We start from the raw sequence: 20,024 nt of genomic DNA, 5'->3' as shown, positions 1-20,024 counted from the left end.
TTTGTGTCAGCTCCAGTTTAGGACATTAAGCTCTGGCTAAACATGCAACTACACTACAGTCATAAACTCATCCTTCTAACAGCATAAGCACAATGGATGTGCTGTGTTCAAGCTGCCATACAGACCATTAACTGATTGATTATTTAGCACTCTTTGCTCTGTAATACGGCAATAACACAGTAATAAATGCTTTGTCATACACTTACAATACAGAGTACATCTATTGAAACACAGCGCTTACACACGGTTAACTACACTGGGTGCTTCTGTTACACTGCAAACTATTTCCTGTTTTTAATTCCATGAGAATGGAGTGTGATGAGTTAATGCAAAAAGAATGTAAGCAATACCACTAAGATGACCAGTTACATTATGTATACACTAACCAGACAGAATGTATATGTACTAATAATTTACATCACTGGAAAGCTATCTTCGAATTCTGATAACATAAATATCACTGAACTGGCTGGATCAAGGCTGTCATCTTAGTTTTGTTATATGATCCTTGAACAGCAGGCTTGCTGGTTATTCCAACATATACCAGTTACATTTGCATGTCGTTAGCGCTCTACACCATTATTTATAGTTTACAATTTAATCATGATTGGTTCACTTTATTACTGAAAAAATCCTGCTAAAATATCAAGTATCAAGCGAGAAAGTGTCATGCTATTAAAAAAATATAGCAGTATTCAACTTGTGTTTTTCCCTATTTCGACAAATACTTCGATTTTAATTTTAATACTCTCTGTATGAGCAAGAAGAGCTTGTTTTCTATTTATCCACTTCAGTCTGTGTTCTGTGCTGTCTTGTTTTGATGGCAGTACTATCATAAAGCTAAATATTCACAACCTTGAATTTAAAGCTGTTGTGCAGGTTAGCCACCATTTAATTTTCCATAAACCAGTGAATAGTAGCTACCACTTTGCTGTATAGCACTAGGGGGCGTTCTGACTACCAGTGCACAAATTATTCTGTTATCATACCAAAAGCAGCGATATATACATACATAAAAACTCCCAACCATTCAGAAATTGAAGATTCACCAATTTAGCATTAGACAATTATAAACAGTAACACAGGTTAGTGCCAAATTAATTTGTGATAAATATTAAATACAAATCTCTCCTCAGACTTTTCATACCACACTGATCACAGTTCCCAGCTCTATCTTGTAAAAGGTAATGTAAGCCCACATGGAAAAAAAAAACCTAAAAGAGCTACTGCGGTATATCCCACCTTTCAAACCTTTCAGCAGTTGTCTTATTGATTTGGTTTAAAATACATTAATCAGGACTTTTAGTTCTTCAGAACTTCACTGAAATGAGTCATGACTTTTCGCACTGACCTTTATCACTTTGAGGTCTGTTCTTACCTTTATGTGCCTGAAGTAACTCCTGTTAACAGTAATGGGAGTTACATAGGCAACATCAGCAACATAAGAGATGCCACAGCGGGTGAGACACATCTCTCCCTAGATGTTCATCATGAGCATTTAATTAAGCCTCAAAGTGGGAAAGCAACTCAACTAATGACACGGCAGCACTGGAAAAGGTGCATTTTACAATAAGTGCATTGCAACAGCGGAGATGTTGCCCAAAGACTAACCATGGCTCTGTGCCCTCATTTGTGAATTCAACATACGGCAGAATTGTTTAAATCAGAAAGCCACATTTCTCAGAAAAACATATACTAGTATACCAGCAGCACAGAAATGCAAAATAAGGGGAGAAAGTGCCAGTGTAAGTTTGTGAACAAGTATGCTGGTATTTCAACAAGCGTTCATTTCAAATTTGAAATCCCCTCTCATACCCACCAGCAAAAGTTTCTCCAAATTCTGTGAGTGCAACTACACACACATAAAAGCCAACTGCCAATTTAACTTCAGAATCTATACATCTAAAGGGCAACTGAATAAAACAAAACCCAGAGACCTGGGTAAAGGTATTTGGTATTTATACAGTAATGAAACTACACGGAGCTTCTTAAACACATGTAATACTTCTTTCATTCCAGGACAGCTATCTGGATGAACAACTATCCAACAGTTTCCAAAACTCTTCCGTAAAGAATTCTTCATGGTTTTCTTCTGCCGTCTCTGTTTTTCCAGTAACAGTAATAGGAACAAGATATTTTTGTCCAATATACTGATGAAAACACCTCTGAGTTTATTTGACAGATCAAACAGCAACAGCTGCCAGCTTTCCTGACGGTAGGCTTAGACTGCTTATTTCACTGGAAAAGACTGGCACCTGACAATACATGCTTGAAGAAAGAAAGGTGAACAGTTCACGTAAAAAAAAAAAATCTGACAAGTATGTCACTCAAGCATGCACTTCAAGTATTGTAGACTGTTTAAAACTTAAAAATGCCCATGGATTACTGAAAGGGAAAAAATTACAAGAATATTCTAATGCCCTCAATAGATAGAAAAAAACCAAAACCTAGAAAAACAGATTAAGAGTGTATATTTCAGAGAAATTTAAGTCTAAGCTATCACAGCTTAAGCCAATCTAACTGCAGGCTGTTCCATTCCTGCACCCTACCTCGTGTCAATTTTGGCACTTGCCATGTCTGAGCACAAACCTGACAGAACACTAAACTGACCAAAACAAAAAGAGGAATTACAGCCCAAGTATGGAAATGCACTAGTTAAAACACTAGAATAAACATGACTGTGCCCGATTCCCACCGATTTTCTATTTTAACATTGATGGCACGGAAGTTAGCCAACCCTAGTACAACAGTGACTTGGAGCTAGTAGTTATATTACCTGCTTATGCATCGCTTGTGGAATGAAGGAACACACGTGCATGTTTTCCTTTTACCACTGTGGCCCACTGCCCAGTATATTAAACAGTTTGCTGTTCTGACTCATATTCCTTGAGTCTTGATCAGATTCTTCAAAAATTTATAGCGTCAGATTATAAGTCTGAGCTACTTAACAATATTTGAAAGAGGTGAACTGTATACGCTTTTGGTGACGATGTGTTCAATATTTACCATACTGAAGGCTTAAAGATGGAGAGACAGGTGAAGTTCAAAATTAATGCTACCAGAATGACTCTGTCTTACAGAAGTGATTTAGTCTCTCAGTGTTGAGCCTCAAGGCCCAGATGAGACATACCCTGTTAAAGAACACAGTTATTTTCTTGTTCTGACGATGTCCTAAACTGCAAAGAATGCCTGTTACTTACTTACTTGCCCTTTTTCCCCCACATGCCAGAAAAAAATATGAAATAAGGGCAAAATAATTGCAGTATATTTATTTGGACTCAACCTCTAATCTTAGCCCAGTCTACTCAGTATAATCTTTCTCACTTCCCTTCTACTCTTCCTTAGTTTCTCTAAAATCAAGGTATTTACGCTGAGACAGCACAGAACATGACACTTACTGAAACAGTGATTGTGGAAATGATAATGGGTAGATAGTGCTAGCAAAAAAGACCCAGCAAGCCATATCATATAACTGAAACTCTTCAATGCTTTGGTATTTTTACATAATTAGGTCACTAGCAATTAACGTAAAGCTACCCAGCAGCAACAATCAGCATCAGGACTTAAGGAATAAAAAGAACTCAACTCTCTGCACATCAATTGAAGTAGAGATAAGTTAGGGCAAGAAAAGAGTAAGGAAAAAGGAAAGCTTTTTTTGCTGTTACCAGGCTGAGCTCACAGGCAACGTGCAGAATATTTTCTGTGAAATTCAGGTTTAGTAAAGCTAGGCAATAAATTAAATTTAAGAATGTATGTCTCTCTGTGTGGGAAATCATGAAATATTCTTGAGTCATGTTAGATATTTATGATGTGATGCCTATCAGAAATACTCATGTCAACTCAGCCCTAAAAGTCAAACAAATTTCCAGCGTTAAATAGTTAACTAAGTAAGATCAGATCAGAAAATAATTGCTTGAAATCAGTCTGGTATCTGGGAAGAACTCTTATTGTATTTTCAAGGACGTCACACAAATACTAGTAAGACTGATAAGGCTGTTCTCATAGCAGTTGAAACTTTTCAGAAATGAAGGTGCTAAGGTTTTGATTTCTTAAAAGTATGGCCATTTAGAACTTCAAGAGGATACATTAGTGGAGAAAAGATGCTGTTGGCAACTTTATAATTAGGTTGACCCCACGCTCCATTATGACAACACACTCTTATAATTACGGTAATGTCTAAATGAGTACTAAATATTAAGGCTGTAATGAGTCATGTTGTTTTACACATGTTTTTAGCAGAACACAATGCTAACAGCATCTGATGACTTGGTTTTTGTTTCCTTTCCAAGAAAAGCAACCCAAAACTCCTCACAGCAACCTGTTCCTGCTTTCCTGTATGGGTCAGGAAATCAGGCCTCTGTTTCCTCTCCACATGTTGCAACAGGAAGAGCGCTGCAGAGCTACTTCCTAAAGGAACTCTTCTTGCCCACCCTTTCCTTGACAGCCCTGAAAGAATGATGTGTATTATGTACGATGGGGGAAGGAGAGCCAGATTGCATGTCAGTGCAGGCCACAGTTACAATGCAGCAGATCTCAAAAAGGTGTAAGGTCTGATAAGACGCAAGTCTTCTCTACTTGCTGTGTCAAATCATCCATAGTTTATCTAGAGGTCTGTGCCCTTGAAGCACATATATATCTTGTTTTTAAGCATAACTGGAAATACCTTTCTGTCAAGAAAAGTTGGCTGGCCATGTGACTTTACATGGTGTATGCAGTTATTTTTCCAGTCCCAGAGATAATTAGCACAAGGGCAGTTTGCCAAGCTAAAGCTGAGAGAATATCCTTCACAGCCTTTCTGGGCATTTGTGTCCTTTTCCAATTTTTATGCTGCTGTCACTGGACTCTGGCATTTCTTACCCAATTCATTTGCTTTCTGTGGTAATCATATGCAATGAAGATATGCATGGCCAACATTTAAACAGGCTGCAGATCAATTAGTGGTCTTAAGTTTATCTGATTTTTATCAAAGAAGACAGAGCTTTGGGTCGATTGTCAGAGCCTGTGTCAAGTTGACCTTTTCAGAGACGTCTACATTGCCAGTCCCTTGGGCAACTTGTTGTCCCCTGTTAGTCTCTGAATGGCAGAAGTCTGTTCTGCTCAAGCACAAAGTATACACAGATGTCTATATTACATTCTTATAGGTTTGACAGCAACTGCATGTTGTATCTATAAACTGTCCTTTAGCAGTGACACTTCCTCAATGATGATAAGCTAATTTATGCAACTAAATCTCCTTTGTGCAGAAATGAAAGCTAATTGAGTCATTACAAAGTAATTCAGGAAGGAATACCTTGTATAAATTGGCTTACTTTATAAATCCTTCTCAAGTGGTTTTCATGCATCTTAAATGGTGCTAAGCAGTTTAGCTGCCATCAAATACCCAGGTGAAAACGACAGCTTTACAGAGCTATAAAAACATTATTTTAAAGCAGCAAAGGGAAGATACAAGAAAATAAAAGTAAAAAGAGAGCGCATACACAAAATAACAAGGAAAGATTTTAATTACCTGAAACGGTGGTAACTTTCTCCTGGCTCAGTTTTCTTGGCACTTCAGCTTTTGAAGGCACAGGTTCTTCTGCAAAACACATAACTGCAAATGAAAGTCTGAAGGGACACCTCAGCTGACAGGAATTACAGCCCACATCAGCCTGAAAGCCACACTACATATCCAGATAGTAAGCCCTGTTTACTATTTTGCATTTGTACAGAAGTTGGAACATTGTTATTTCTGTGGTTTCCTCCACCCATCCAAACACTCCAAGAGCTTTCTTTCAAATTTGCAATTGTGAACATCTGCTTCCCTTTTCACTCTGCTCTGAACGTGGTAATGTAGAGCTGCGGTTCTGCTGTTTTTCAGTCATTCTAAGACAATGAGAATGAGGGTCCTATTCTGCTATGTACATTTCTTGCCAGGAAAAGAAAAGGAAACCAAGGATTGAAAAAGTATCCCCAGCCCATGCAAGAATTCCAAAGTTCTTAAGAGAAGCATGCACAGAAAGCAGAGGGAATCTTACTTTCAACACTGTCAGACAGACACACTAGCTGGACACCTGCACAATGGAAACACAGCCACTACGGATGCCATGCATTCAGTGCTCCTGCCTACTGCGCCTGACCACGGTTTTATGCAAGCCAGACTGTATCAAATAACTTAGTGCAAGTTTAGGAGACAAGAAAAGAGAAAGCCTGGCAGTGATCAGCTCTGAAGGATGTTTTCTGGCTAGCAGGCTTGGAAAACTCTGAAATCCCCACAGGCAGTTTCGAAAGATGTGCTCCATACTCCTTGTCCCACACAGATGGGGAATTCTCTCATCCCCACACCCTCACTTAAGTAAATCCACACTCCACTCAGGACAGAGAAGTAAGATCTGCTCCTTATATTTCACAGTCAACAATTCTGTTGATGAGGCAAAAGAGGGAACAACTATGAGGATTTTTAGCTGTATTCTTTCTTTAGGTTCATAAGGAAGTAGAAACAGCTTTATCTTGGCTTTTACAGTATATCAAAACTGACAAAGCTGCTGTACTGAATAAGGAAACAGTACATTGATAAACCCACTTCTTAAACAAGAATTGGACTTTTAATACATTTAAACTATTTGGCTTTGCTACTCATCACATCTTAAAAGAAGCATGAATATCTGTATAAGGCAAATATTTCAGCAACTAATTTTGATATTTTATTAATGACAGACAACAGATACAGAACTCACAGCTTTTAAAATGTTCCTTATTGTGCAACTTTTATGTAATTGCCTATCTACTTTGACAAAGAGTGAATTTTATATCAACAGTTCAAAGGATTTTTAGCCTTGTAAAAATTTAATCTATCCACAAGACTGTTCCTGCAAACATTAAAGCAGATGTTTAAAGCACAAGAGCAGACCTGTTGAAATGAGTATGCATAATTGCTGCTAACCTACATACGCAGTCCTACAAATATTGCAATTACATCATGAGATTCACTCTACAAAGAGCTTTGAACTTCTGCCCTACTAAGCCAGCAAGAGTTTTTTGCTGCCTGACTCTTGACTAGCTAAAATCTGGTTGAGATTAATAAAAACTATTATTTGAGCCAAGGAAAAAAAAAAAAACAATAGAAAAAACAATAGAATGGGGAAAATCTGAAGCTGCAGTGCAACACAAAACACTCCAAACTATTTACTGCATTCAAATGTATTCCCCCACTTGGCATAACACTCGTTGCACATTTCCAAGTACACTCATTTGTTTATTTTAAGCACTCACAATTGGAGCATAAATGGCAAAAATACAACCCTGTGTGCTGTCCAGGGCACTAGGAGGCACTGTCATTCTGTGGCTTCCCTACCACTATTCCACGACTCAGGCAGTATTATCCCATTATCAGTCACATTTTCTAGGATTGCTCCCTTTTCCCAGAACAACCCAGTTTCATCCAATATATAGAGTATTATATATTGATTAAATAAATGTTGGTATTACATGTTACTGAATGTTTGGACCTGTATCAATTGATGTGTTGAACATACTGTGGATTTTAACTCTATCACTGTCACGGTCACCGACTAGCTCAAACTGAGGACTGACTTTAGAGTAAAGGGTATTTCAACTGAAGTAAAAACAGCAGAGGAGGTTTGAACATACTCTTTTCAGAAGGTACAGTTGAATACATGTAGATTGCATTGTGGTTCCGTGGGAAAATATAGAACATATGCATTCCCCTTCCCAAAAAACCTATTTCCTAGGAACAAGAGCTCACTAGATCCACATCTGAAGATGAGACAATGTTTGAACCAAGGCTCTTCAAATACTGAAAAGGTCCCATATTCAAACAAAGGCTGTCCATATTACCATACTGGTTTGGATCCCAACCATCCCTACTTACCCACTTTGCTTTACTCTACAGAATTGCCACAGAGGGGACAAACTTTCAGGTGCAGTTAGACTGGAAGAGGCACTCCAGGACTATGAACAATAACTGAGCATGGTCCTGAAGCAGTAACTACGTGCGGGAGATGTCCTTTAAACACAGCAACCTCAGCTACCCCAGGAATTAGAGCTGTAGTCAGATGCGACATACTAACGTTTGTGTTGCAACTTGGAACAATGAAAAATCTAAATAAAAAATTCAGTAGAAGTCCTTCTGTATTATTAAGATACTGTGTGAGAGGAGTCATGCAGACCTTTAAAATAATCTGGTACAATGTTTCCTCTGTATCTCTTCTTCACACCATCACTACCACTGCCGTGAGAAAATATTCTTCTCCAGCTTCTCACTATGTCAAAATGAGACAAATCAACACTAATCAAACCAGTGAACTCTTCCAGAGCTCTAGATCCAAAGAACCCTTGCGATACCGGTTATGCTCCATACTCTGCTGGTACTCAGAAACTCTAATGGCAAACAACCTGCACAATTCTTGTGACAATGCAACAAGGAACTAACCATATTTGTAAAGGGTTTTTTCATATAGTCCAAGAAAGATGTTGAAAATAATTTACTTATTTAATATGCACTCTGAAGAAAAAACAGAAAAATAATCACCTAGTTAAAGAAGACAGTCTACCATCTAAACAGTTTAAAAAGTGAACAATGAATTCTACGCTAGCTGAGGTTTTTTTACACGAATCCTTTTTTTTTTTCTTTCCAATTTCTTTTTCTTAAAGGGGAAGGGGAAAAACAAAAAAAATCAGACTACTTGAGTATAAAATGGATAAGAGTTTGGCTTAAACAGTGCATTCCTTCAATGGAATTTGGTATCTTCATGATAAATATGCACAAACTTAGCAGTTTCCTCTACTAACACGACTTGACCATCTTTTTATATTAGACTCTAATTTAATGCCATTATTAATTGGTATTCTACTGTCTTCTAGTGTCTGACACATTGTCATTGCACAATACTAGTTTACACTTTGGATAATCCCAGTTTGTGGGTTAATCTATTCAACATTTTAATAACAGTAAACAAAAACAGCTCAGCTATGCAGCAAAATCTACCAAACCACACAGATGGTTATAAGGTTTTCATTGTGTGGTTTCCATAGCAATCATATTGCAAATCTGGAAGCTTCTTGCAAATAAGCAGCTTGTATTTACATACCTCTCGGCTGCAGCATAGAACTCTACAACATGTGAAGTTGATATTCCAATCACATATTGTTAGAAAAATTATTGGAAGATGTTTTGATCAGTTCAGATAAAAACTACTGCAGTGAACTAATTTTTCATCTATTTCATAATGATACAAGCTTGTAATGCACGTTAATATATCCTCATTTGAAATCTCACTGTGATGTCAGAAGGTTATAAGCATACAAACAGGTCTTGTAAGGAAGACCACCACAAAAACACTTGTATTATTAAATAATCAATTAAAAAAAAAATCAGTGTCTTTACTGTTAGCAGGGATGACAGATGCATGCAAACAAGAAGGTGTGTACATGAAGAACTCTGCTGACACTGAATGTTATGGGTCTATAGTCCTCTGCGCAAAAAAAAGTGAAAGATACAATGGCATGGTAACACCAAGAGTATTACTCCTCCACACTATTTTTTTCCTACCAAATAATGACTCTGCACAAATGTAAAGAAGAACTTTCAAACAGGAATAAATGCTTACTGTGGGAAAGAGTCAAGACCTTTTCTCTCCCAGATTTATAATTTTATGAATTGACCTAACCCCATAACAGATGGGTTATTACACTAATAAGGAACATAAATCAATCCAGCTATGTAGTTTCTAAAAATTAGCAAGAACTGGCTTTATTACAAATAAGAATATTTGTTTAGAGAAACATTTAAACATTCCAAAGAATGAGCAATAAACATGCAATATTTAAGAACAAAATCATTTTTATAATTTGGCCAAACTAACACCTTCTGCTAGCATTAGTAGTGAGGGCTAGAGATCACATGGGGTCAAAGGAATAAGAATCAACACCCTGTTTTATGCAGGGCCAGCAAGCTGCCTTACCTGAGGACAGTGCTCCCCAGCCTTAGAGAGCAGATCCTTTGCAGTATTCTCACTATATACACACCTGTACCTGCCTATACACTTCACCCAAACTCTTACAGGGTTTTAGCCTAAGCAGCTTGATACCTCAGAAATCCTCCATGTGGTGCTTGATCCTAGGCTTATTTGCCTTGGTGTGTCTATTCACAACAGCAGGGATTTTTCCTTTCTGGTGTTTTCTTGCTGAGCCACTCTCCATCATCTTTGAAAGGTCATGGAGGACAGGAGAGGTGCTGAGGACTGGAGGAAAGCAAATGTCACTCCAATCTTCAAAAAGGGCAAGAAGGAAAACTTGGGGAACTATAGGCCAGTCAGCCCCACCTCCGTCCCCAGAAAGGTGATGGAGCAGTTCATCCTGTAGGTCACCTCCAGGCATGTAGAGGACAAGAAGGTTATCAGAAGTAGTCAACATGGATTCACAAAGGGAAGATTATGCTTGACCAACCTGATAGCCTTCTACAATGGCGTGACTGGCTGGGTCGACGAAGGGAGAGCAGTGGATGTTGTCTGTCTTGACTTCAGTAAGGCATTCGACACTGTCTCCCATAGCATCCTCACAGGCAAGCTAAGGAAGTGTGGGTTGGATGAGTGGACAGTGAAGTGCATAGAGAACTGGCTCAACAACAGAACTCAGAGTCGTAATCAATGGAGCAGAGTCTGGATGGAGGCCTGTCACTAGTGGTGTTCCTCAGGGGTCTGTGCTGGGTCCAGTCCTGTTCAGCATATTCATCAATGACCTGGATGATGGGATAAAGTGTAACCTCAGCAAGTTCGCTGATGATACCAAGCCAGGAGGAGTGGCTGATACACCAGAAGGCTGTGCTGCCATCCAGCGAGACCTGGACAGGCTGGAGAGCTGGGCCAAGGGGAACCTGATGAAATTCAACAAGAGCAAGTGCAAGGTCCTGCGCCTGTGGAGGAACAACCCCACACACCAGTAAAGGCTGGGGGCTGAACTACTGGAAAGCAGCTCTGTTGAGAAGGACGTGGGAGTGCTGGTGGACAACAAGCTGACCATGAGCCAACAATGTGCCCTTGTGGCCAAGAAGGCCAACGGTATCCTGGGATGCATTAAAAGGAGTGAGGCCAGCCGGTTGAGAGACATTATTCTCCCCCTCTACTCTGCCCTAGTGAGACCACATTTGGAGTACCATGTCCAGTGTTGGGTCCCCCAGTTTAAGAAGGACAGGGAACTGCTTGGGCAAGTCCAGTGGAGAGCTACCAAGATGATCAGAGGACTGGAGCATCTCCCATATGAGGAAAGGCTGACAGACTTGGGTTTATTCAGCCTGGAGAGAGAACACGGGGGGTGGATCTTATCAATACCTATAAATATCTAAAAAGTGGGTGTCAGGATGATGGGACTAGGCTCTTTTCAATAGTGCCCAATGACAGGACAAGGGGCAATGGGCTCAAGCTGGAACACAGGAAGTTCCACCTCAATATGAGAAAAAACTTTACTGTGAGAGTGACAGAGCAGTGGAACAGGCTGCCCAGAGAGGTTGTGGAGTCTCCTTCCCTGGAGACATTCAAAACCCACCTGGATGTGTTCCTGTGTCCCCTGCTCTAGGTGTGCCTGCTCAAGCAGGGGGGTTGGACAAGATGATCTCCAGAGGTCCCTTCCATCCCTTACCATCCTGTCATTCTGTTTTCATTTCAACTCCAGATCCACCCATTCTGTAGGGAGACATCTCCAAATCCAAGTAGCAAAACTCTAACTTTGATAATGCTCCAACATCCCCATAGATCTGTCCCTTTCTCCCAGTTCCTTCTGGACATGACAAATTACTGGAAGATTTACACACAACTTCTTGACATTTTACCCTGCATTCCCAGTAGCACTCTGGTGTACTCTGTAAACAAATGAAACAACTTGGAAAAGGCTGCTGAAGGTGCTATTCTTCTAGCCATGGTGTGAGATCTCGGGGGCAGCAGAGACAGGGAGACAGCCTATTGTTTTACTAAAGCTCCACCTGACTGTACCATGGTGCATGGTTTGGGGATGAAAATGCCTCCAAGACAGTAACAGAAGTGGGAAACAAGCTCATTGCCATTTAGAGAAGAGATTATAAACGTAAGAATTTCTTACCATGAGAGAAGAGAGGACAATTCTTATTTTATTCCTACTTCTATGGGTCAGCTAGTTACCACCCAACGGCTCAAACAGAGATGTTATATTCCTGCATAACAAGCTTGCCTGAAAAAAATTATTTCCACAACACAAGCAGAGGGAACAGACAGAAATGGGTCACCCAGACATAGGCTAAACACTGGGATTGCAGATGAGGTGATATCAGACTACGAACAGAAGCTGAAGTTGCATCTGAATAAATGGTCGTTGCTGTGCTCAGAAATACGATAGGAAACAGACAATACAGAACTGTATTCCAACAGAATACAGAAAGAGATCTCCAGGTTATGAACAATAAAAAAAAAAAAGTATTTTTATAAGTATTATGCACACTCTGATGCTTTAGTTTTAGTTGAGGATAACCCATACCAATTCCTAGCCCCAATTCCTTCAAACATGTATGATCCAAGTCTGATTCCAAGATGGAGGCCAAAGGTTTCATTCAAATATACTACCAGCTAAACTGGATGGGGCCTCCAGCTAACACTTTTTGCACAAGTTTTAATCAGCTCTTTGAAAGCAACCATTATTTCTATTTTAGAGGAAGTAAGGTTGAGCATATGCACCACTCTGACCAGTAGAGAGTAACAGAAGTCTGCTATTACTATTGACCATGTATTGACCTCCCAATGGCCTTGAATAAATAATATTGGTTGAACAAAGTGAAAAACCTAGAATCATGAAATACTTTGGGATAAAAGGGACCAGTGGAAATTGCTTAGTCTAACGCCCTGCTCTAACTCTGAAAGTTAGATCAAGTTTCTAGGAAACAGCATTTGGTTTCTTTTGGTATTCCATACTAAGCTATTCAGCAGCAGTTTATAAGGGTCTGTGCATTTTAATAGTTCACATATGAGACAGCTGAAGCTAATGACTTTATAGAACAGGATTAGCTCAAATGACTCAGTTTTGTCCAGATCTTGCCAAGTCTCCAGATGTGAGGTTTCCTGAATTCCTTGAGAAATCCTACACTTTTTTCCCCTCAGTTGCACTTCTTGTATCTTGAAAAGGTGCTACTGTGCACCACCGTTACTCCCAATTGTGTAACCAGCCATCTCAGCTAAAAGTGAAGCACTGCCTCCTGTTGAGAAGACCTTGGAAAAGTTACCTCATCATCCTCACAGAAAAGGTTAGTAGATTTTATTATAAATTAACTCAGAATCAATGCTGCAGAAAAAGGAGGTGAGTAGGAGAGGATGTGATACTGGAGTCCTGGAATGTCACTTAGCCATTTTCTGGAGAAAAAAAATAATTCTTTCTTAAAACCACCTTCCTGTGACACCACCCAGTGTATCTAAGCATATGTTATGGTTTGGCTTAATCAAAACCAAAAAGCAGATATAACATTCCCTTCCTAACAAAACCATTTTGGAGTTACAGCATTTGCTCAACTAAAGAGTGAAGTAAACAAAACAATCCCAATCCCACTGGGGACAAATACAAAATACACTTTAAGGCTGGAATTCTCTAGTCTTGTGCAGAAGAATGTTGTTTGGACCATGTAACTATTACTATGAAGAATAACTACAGAGTGAAGTAGTAAAGAGAAATGAGTAAGTTTAGAGAACCGTTTGAGAAAAAAAATCCTCTTTCTAAATAGATCTATGAAAGAGACACTGCATTTCTCCTATATTATCGCACACATGCCCATCCACTTTGAACTATACTTGGACAATGGATTAAGAAGCCATTTTTTTTAAAGCAGGAAGATACTATGTGACTCCTCACTAGTTTACTGCAAAAAGCAAGCAACAGAATATTTTTCTAAAAGAAAATATTTTTTTATAATGTTTTAGGGCAGAAAATATGAAGACTAAGTGATGAAAGAACACATCTCTGTCCTTGGAGGAAAAACAGTTACTCTCACACAAGACAGAAAACTGAGCATTGTTGGTCACCCACAGCTGTGGCAAAGTGGATCTTCTCACTCTACTTGCATAACTATACTGAGTTTTCAGGAAATGCAGGAACATGCTTTGCTCTACTTACCTTTGCTGCTTGTTGAGATCTGAATATATGTCAGCACCTTTTCTCTTTCTTTTTCTTTCCTCTCCCCAATACCAAGTGTCCCAGTACCCTTGCTTCCCTGCCCTTGCCCAACTCTGTAGTCACAACCAATTAGTATAAAGACTATATCCTCTTCAGACCCCACAGATTTTCTTCATTTACCAAACACAGAGGTTGTAAGTATGAAAGCTGCTGTTTCCAGGACTTTGCAAGGCCCTTCAGGCTTTAAGAGCAAAGGAGAGCAATGGGAAGAAAAACATGCTTAGTCACCTGAATGACAGAACAGAATATATTCATTAGGACAACTGAACTATCCACAGAAGTACAGGCAATTCCTCGTTTTAGTTATGAATATATTAAGATTTCATGAACTCAGCTTCCTGCTTGGAGTGCCTGCTTGGAGCTCTCCTTGCAAATAAGCAATCTTCAGTCATGTTTTGAGTGACAGCTGAAACAACTTAGTTGTGCAGGTCTAGCACTAGTTTTCCAAACAACAAATAATTTTATATCGGGGGGGAGGGAAAAAAAAGAAAAAAGCAACAACTTCATTCTCTACAATTGCTTTTTTTCTTAGACAAACATAGACACAAAAGAATTAACCGTTTGTCAATTTAAGGTTAAAGGAGGAAAATATTAGCTAGTCTGACAGATTAGGAGGAACAGAAGTATGTAAAAATCTTAGTTACACCAATAGCAAGCCTGGAGGAGAGGAGGTAGAAAAAGGCAGGAAAAGCAGGAGTACATACCGGGGAAGACCATTTTGAACGTCTAATTTTGGAATACTAAAATTTCTTTGACAGAATGATCTAATTATTACTAATAAAATTCAATACCAAAATATGCCAAAGTGCAATGTGCACTGCATAGAAATAAGGGATGGGTTTTGGACTGACCTTTTTACTTCCTCATGAAGAAAGACCTGATAATAGTAATTCTTCTCAAGAGAAAAGATAAAGGTCATCACAAGCAAGTTCAGTCGTGGATACGCACACAATAATTACAATGAAGAAAAGAAATTACAGGGAGATCCACTTCCAGAAACTCATTCATTCTTTTTCCTGTTTTTTATATTCACAGACCCTTGTATTTACAATTAAAGTCACTATTTCAGGGATTTCTTTTCAGAAATCAAGTCTTTTAGAATTATCTAGTGCAATACACTGAGTGAACAGAATATATTCAACTCAGAAAACAAAAAAAATTATTCAGTGGGCCATCAAACAAGGTAAAAATTTCATAAGTGACCTCAGAATCCAGCTCCTTACAAATTCCCTAAGTTTGACTAGGCACTTAAGATGTTACCTATATTTTTTTGATCAAGAGATCAGATAACTTCCACACCTGAACAGAAGCATCTCTGAAGGTAAAGTTTCATGTTCGCTTCCAATAAAAGCACAATTTTGGCTCCACTTCTAAAAATGTTCCTAAAGCCACAAATTTGGTATATAAAATTGAGGCAATAGGCATTTTACCTAAATCCATACTTAGAAGGAATAAAATATTTTAAGATACTGCTCTTGACAGGCCTCAACAATGTAAAGGAAAGCTTCTGGGGTTTAATGTTTCTACATGCTCATCTAATTATTTAGCTGATTAACAAAAAATGCTCCCTCCTCTGCCCCCCCTCACCCTCCCAAAAAATGTAGTTGCAATTATTGGACAGAATGCAAATTAGTAGCTCAAAGGGACAAAAGAAACAACAATTTTGAAGTTGATTCCATGGTTGTATTGTAGGGTCACAGGAATTTGCACTAGAGATTGCTTGCCTAAATACGTGTGGCATGCACATAAGTACATTCTTATATATAAACATAATAAAGATTTATGTGAATTCACTGTAACTAAAATAAATTTGTTTGTTCTCTCAACCCATAATAGCTCTTAGTTACGTAAATATTTTAAGTGTTCAACATGACATTTTATAAACCTTATTATTAAAATGTTTTACTAAAATAAATGTGGTGGCTATTAAAATCTACGTAGAAAATATAAATAGCTCTCTACCTAAATACATCTAGCAATCAAATATTCAATTAACTAACCTATACTGTATAACTCTGTACTACAGTGTTATTTGACAGCCATGTACAGGGGTTATATTTCTCAGGCTTAAATTTATATGATACACAGAAAAAAGTCTGTAAATGTCAAGTAAAGTTTCCCATACTCATTGATCAGCAGCAAGATTTAAATTTAAAAGCCATTTCTGAAAACTACATATCCCTAATTGTGACAAATGTGACTTGACATAATATTTACATACACAGAATTCATAAAGAAAGCATCTTGTTTAAACCACATAATGTCCTCTAATAATCTGCAGGGTTAAAGTATTCAAATTTATAGTCTGATTCCAGAATTGAACTTACTCAAAAGAGGGACAGAAGACAAGGCATTTCAGCATAGCTCATTTTAGTGAAAGGAAACACAATACAGTTGTTGGCATGTTTCCACAAGAAAAGTCTGGCTCCCAGATGCTTCTCTTATAACTCCTTTAAAAATGTTCTACCAAGACATTTTTGCATTCTCTGTGTTGATCATTAACTGCACGTTGACAAAAAAAAAATTCAGCAGCTTTCACCCTTTGGGTATTTTCATGAAAAGTAATAAACCCACACCACTGCCTCTTTTCACTGTTTATGGCCCATGCCGTCAAATTAAATTATGTCAGCTATGCTAAATCCTTTCTCCAGCTTAAATGATGAAATAAAGTAATTGTAATGTAATCTTCTTATGATTCACTAGTAAACAAAAATCAGGTTAAATCAGAAATAAGCAGAAAATTATAGCTGCAACGCAGACTGTTTACACATACCATATTTTGAGTAACATCCCCATGTTAATTTCTACAAATACCATCCCATTCCCCGTTTTGCGTACATTAGGTCCAGAGTGGGACCAGCAACTCTAGATGTCAGATCTTAACTGCCCCACACGCCACATACCATGATGCACCTCAGAGAGATGAGGTAGGACAGCAGAGATCTGGAAATAGTTCATAAGCAGATGACAACAAATGCTCCCCAGGCAGCTCACCATGTTACTGTGGGATTGGCATGCAGAAAACCGCAGAGCCCCCAGAGTCCCAGATCATTTAAATTCTCTCGCAGCCGGTGCTTTGGATTATCCAGCTCTCATGCCAGAGACACAACACAGTCCCAGTTGCACTGTAAGAGCCACCATTTGTAGGCCTGAGACAGTTTAATCAGAAATTGGGTCTTACAACCGTACAGAAATTATGACAAAATCATATCTGTCTTGAACTTTTGTTTATTGAATTATCTGAAACCACTGTTCAACATTTAGTAATGGAGATGCCTCACTTCTTACGGAAATAAATTTGAGACAGGTATGGAAGCAAGCATAGATACAGTTAGTATATTTTGGGACAATGGAAGGACAACCCCCATACTAGGATCCACAGGCTTTTCTGTAGCCAGTGCTTTGTTTTGAAAATGAGATTCCTTCATTTAATTCCCAGTTTTACTGTTGTCTTCAGGATGCAAGGACAGAATAATTACTACAGCCTGCTAAAACAAAACCCTCCACAAACCAAAGACGAAAGTAGTGAAACCTCTTCAATTAAGGGTATTGAAAGTTCCCAAGACCTTAAACTATTTTGCATTAGAACACAAACTCTGAGTTTTTAGGTAGAGGAAATCAAGATCTGCTAGGAAAAAGTAGACTTCAAAAAAAAGGACTGAAACAAAATATCCCTTGTGCCAACCACCCCCTTTCTGGATGAAAACATTTTCCTTCCTACCTTGCTGTCTAATCCAAATTTCACTGACTTGCCAAAAAACCTCCCTCAGTCTCTTCTGGTTTCCTAAAGAAAACATTCTTCCACTTGCTGTTGAAGCTTATCTGTGTACCTGCACCCTGCACTTCCCTGGAGCATCCCTCTCTACTTTAGGGCACAGCAGACTGCTGCATCTTGCCCTCTGCCTGGGCCACTGTGTGGTCTGGGAGCTGTACCCTGCTGACCATTTTCCTTTCCTAGGAACAACCAACCTGCTTCTTTCAAAGACTCCTACCCAGCCCAGGGAACAGCAGCCAAGACAAGGAAAAAGGCAGCCTTTTTCTCTGTTGCCTTCCTTGTGTATGTGTAAACAAACATGACATGCATTGTAAACACAGTACACTGTAACACACAAGCAAATCAGATATACATGCATACGGCCAGCAAAATTTATGAAGCTCTGGTCAACTAGTAGTGCTTTGTTTGGCTAATTTCTCCATTTTGAGGAGAGTGGGAAGGGAAATGAATAGCCAATAAGAAGCACACTGAGAGGAAAAGACATATACATAAGGATTTATGCTGATGCCTTTCTTAAGGCTGAAAAATTCAAATAAGAGATTGGTATCTACAGTAAAAGAATGATTAAGTCAGCCTTTAAAGCCCACCTTGCTGGGTCTTATTTGAGAATCCAGTTGTATAAATTATGGTTCTTTAATAGTTACCTCGTGGAAACCAGAAAAGCTGAGAAGCGATAGCCTGAGGCTCCATATAACCTCTGGTTGCTCTTGTTCCTCAAAAAACTCTGCCTAATGATTTTAATAGCCTGATATGCAGTCATTCGTCACAAATTCAAAAAGTAAAGGTTCCTTGATCTATTTCTACAGTATTCATCACAGTCATACCCAAGCAGTACAGCAAGCCCAACATTTCTATTTTCATAAACATACATAATACAATTGACATTTTGCTTTGAACTTGCTAAAGTACAGCAATTCCTCAAATTTGTGGTTAATAAACTATCTCACATACCAAGCCATTTCTTCTGATTGCTTTGAATTAGAAATATTGCACTACTTCTTAATTAGATAAAAACAGTGCTACCACAGAAAACTATTTTGCTTTCAAAAGGAAGAACTTTGGGTCCATAAACCATTGAAGACATGCATGCATAAACAAAGTTTTGTTCACATTTACCATGAAGCCAGCTGTCAGAAACAGAGTCAACACCGAAAAAACTGAGATACAAGTAAAATTACTTTGTGCAATTTTTTTCTTGCCAGGATGACAAGCTTTTCAGAGACAGGATTCTATCTCTTAATAACAAATAACTTCTGTCACATACTGTTCACATCAGATTGGTTTTACAAATCAATAGCATCAAACGTTGTTTAGTGCTGGTGCACAGAAAATGATATAAAAACGATTGATCAGTACTTCTGATAAAATACCTTATTTCAATAAATAAATTCATTTCAATGAGTTGTGTGCTAATTAGTTTTTGAAAGAGTTCTTTAAACATATAACATCATGATTAAAAATACTTCCTTTTTAGGTATTATAAAGTTATGCTTTCTAATTTTAAGTAAACAAGCTTCAAAATGCCAATAGACAATGCAGATTTAACAATCGATTCCTAGTTTATTGGGGGAGGGTACTTTTTTGGTCTGATTGAGCTTTATTTCTTTATTTTTTTATTTATTTTTTTTTTTAACTCAAATACAGAAATAAAATTTAGCCTTTGATAACCAGAGACTTTGATAAACACAGCTCTCCAACATGAACCTGCTTGATTCACTATAACAGTTGTCCACAACTTCAGGAAGGTCACTTCTATCTTTCTCCACTTGTAAACCTATTAAGTTAAATATCTGAAAAGTATGAATTCTTACATGCAGTTCAAAGAGAGGAGAATAAATGCCTAAACTTAACAGCACAAGTTTTCCATTTACTGTAGAAATTATAATTAACTGGTTTGGTTGAATTTCATAGCTGACCAAATTTTCTGCAGAAGTATATTATTAAATAAAGAATAATCTTTTCTAAGAGTATTTCTCAGTAGACAACCCCATCCCAACTCCAACCGGTGAATATACCCCTCACATACAAATCAGACTAAATATGAATACTCAGTTATTATTCCATTTTTATT

The 20,024-nt window shown here is 38.2% G+C and overlaps 1 protein-coding gene across 2 annotated transcripts in view; it reads right to left on the bottom strand.

Moving 5' to 3' along the window:
- The window catches only part of SKAP2 (src kinase associated phosphoprotein 2), a 119,787-nt gene that overhangs the window by 13,205 nt on the left and 86,558 nt on the right, over nt 1-20,024 (bottom strand). For both annotated transcript variants that reach the window (XM_064444379.1, XM_064444380.1), the window contains one exon: nt 5,507-5,575. In XM_064444379.1, the coding sequence (XP_064300449.1) occupies nt 5,507-5,575 (69 nt within the window). The remainder of the gene's footprint in view (nt 1-5,506; nt 5,576-20,024) is intronic.

The sequence above is a fragment of the Phalacrocorax carbo genome, chromosome 2 (assembly GCF_963921805.1).
Source record: "Phalacrocorax carbo chromosome 2, bPhaCar2.1, whole genome shotgun sequence".
NCBI classification, from domain to species: Eukaryota; Metazoa; Chordata; class Aves; order Suliformes; family Phalacrocoracidae; genus Phalacrocorax; species Phalacrocorax carbo.
The sequence above is the reverse complement of the archived record's forward strand: the minus strand, read 5'-3'. Positions and strand labels throughout refer to the sequence as shown.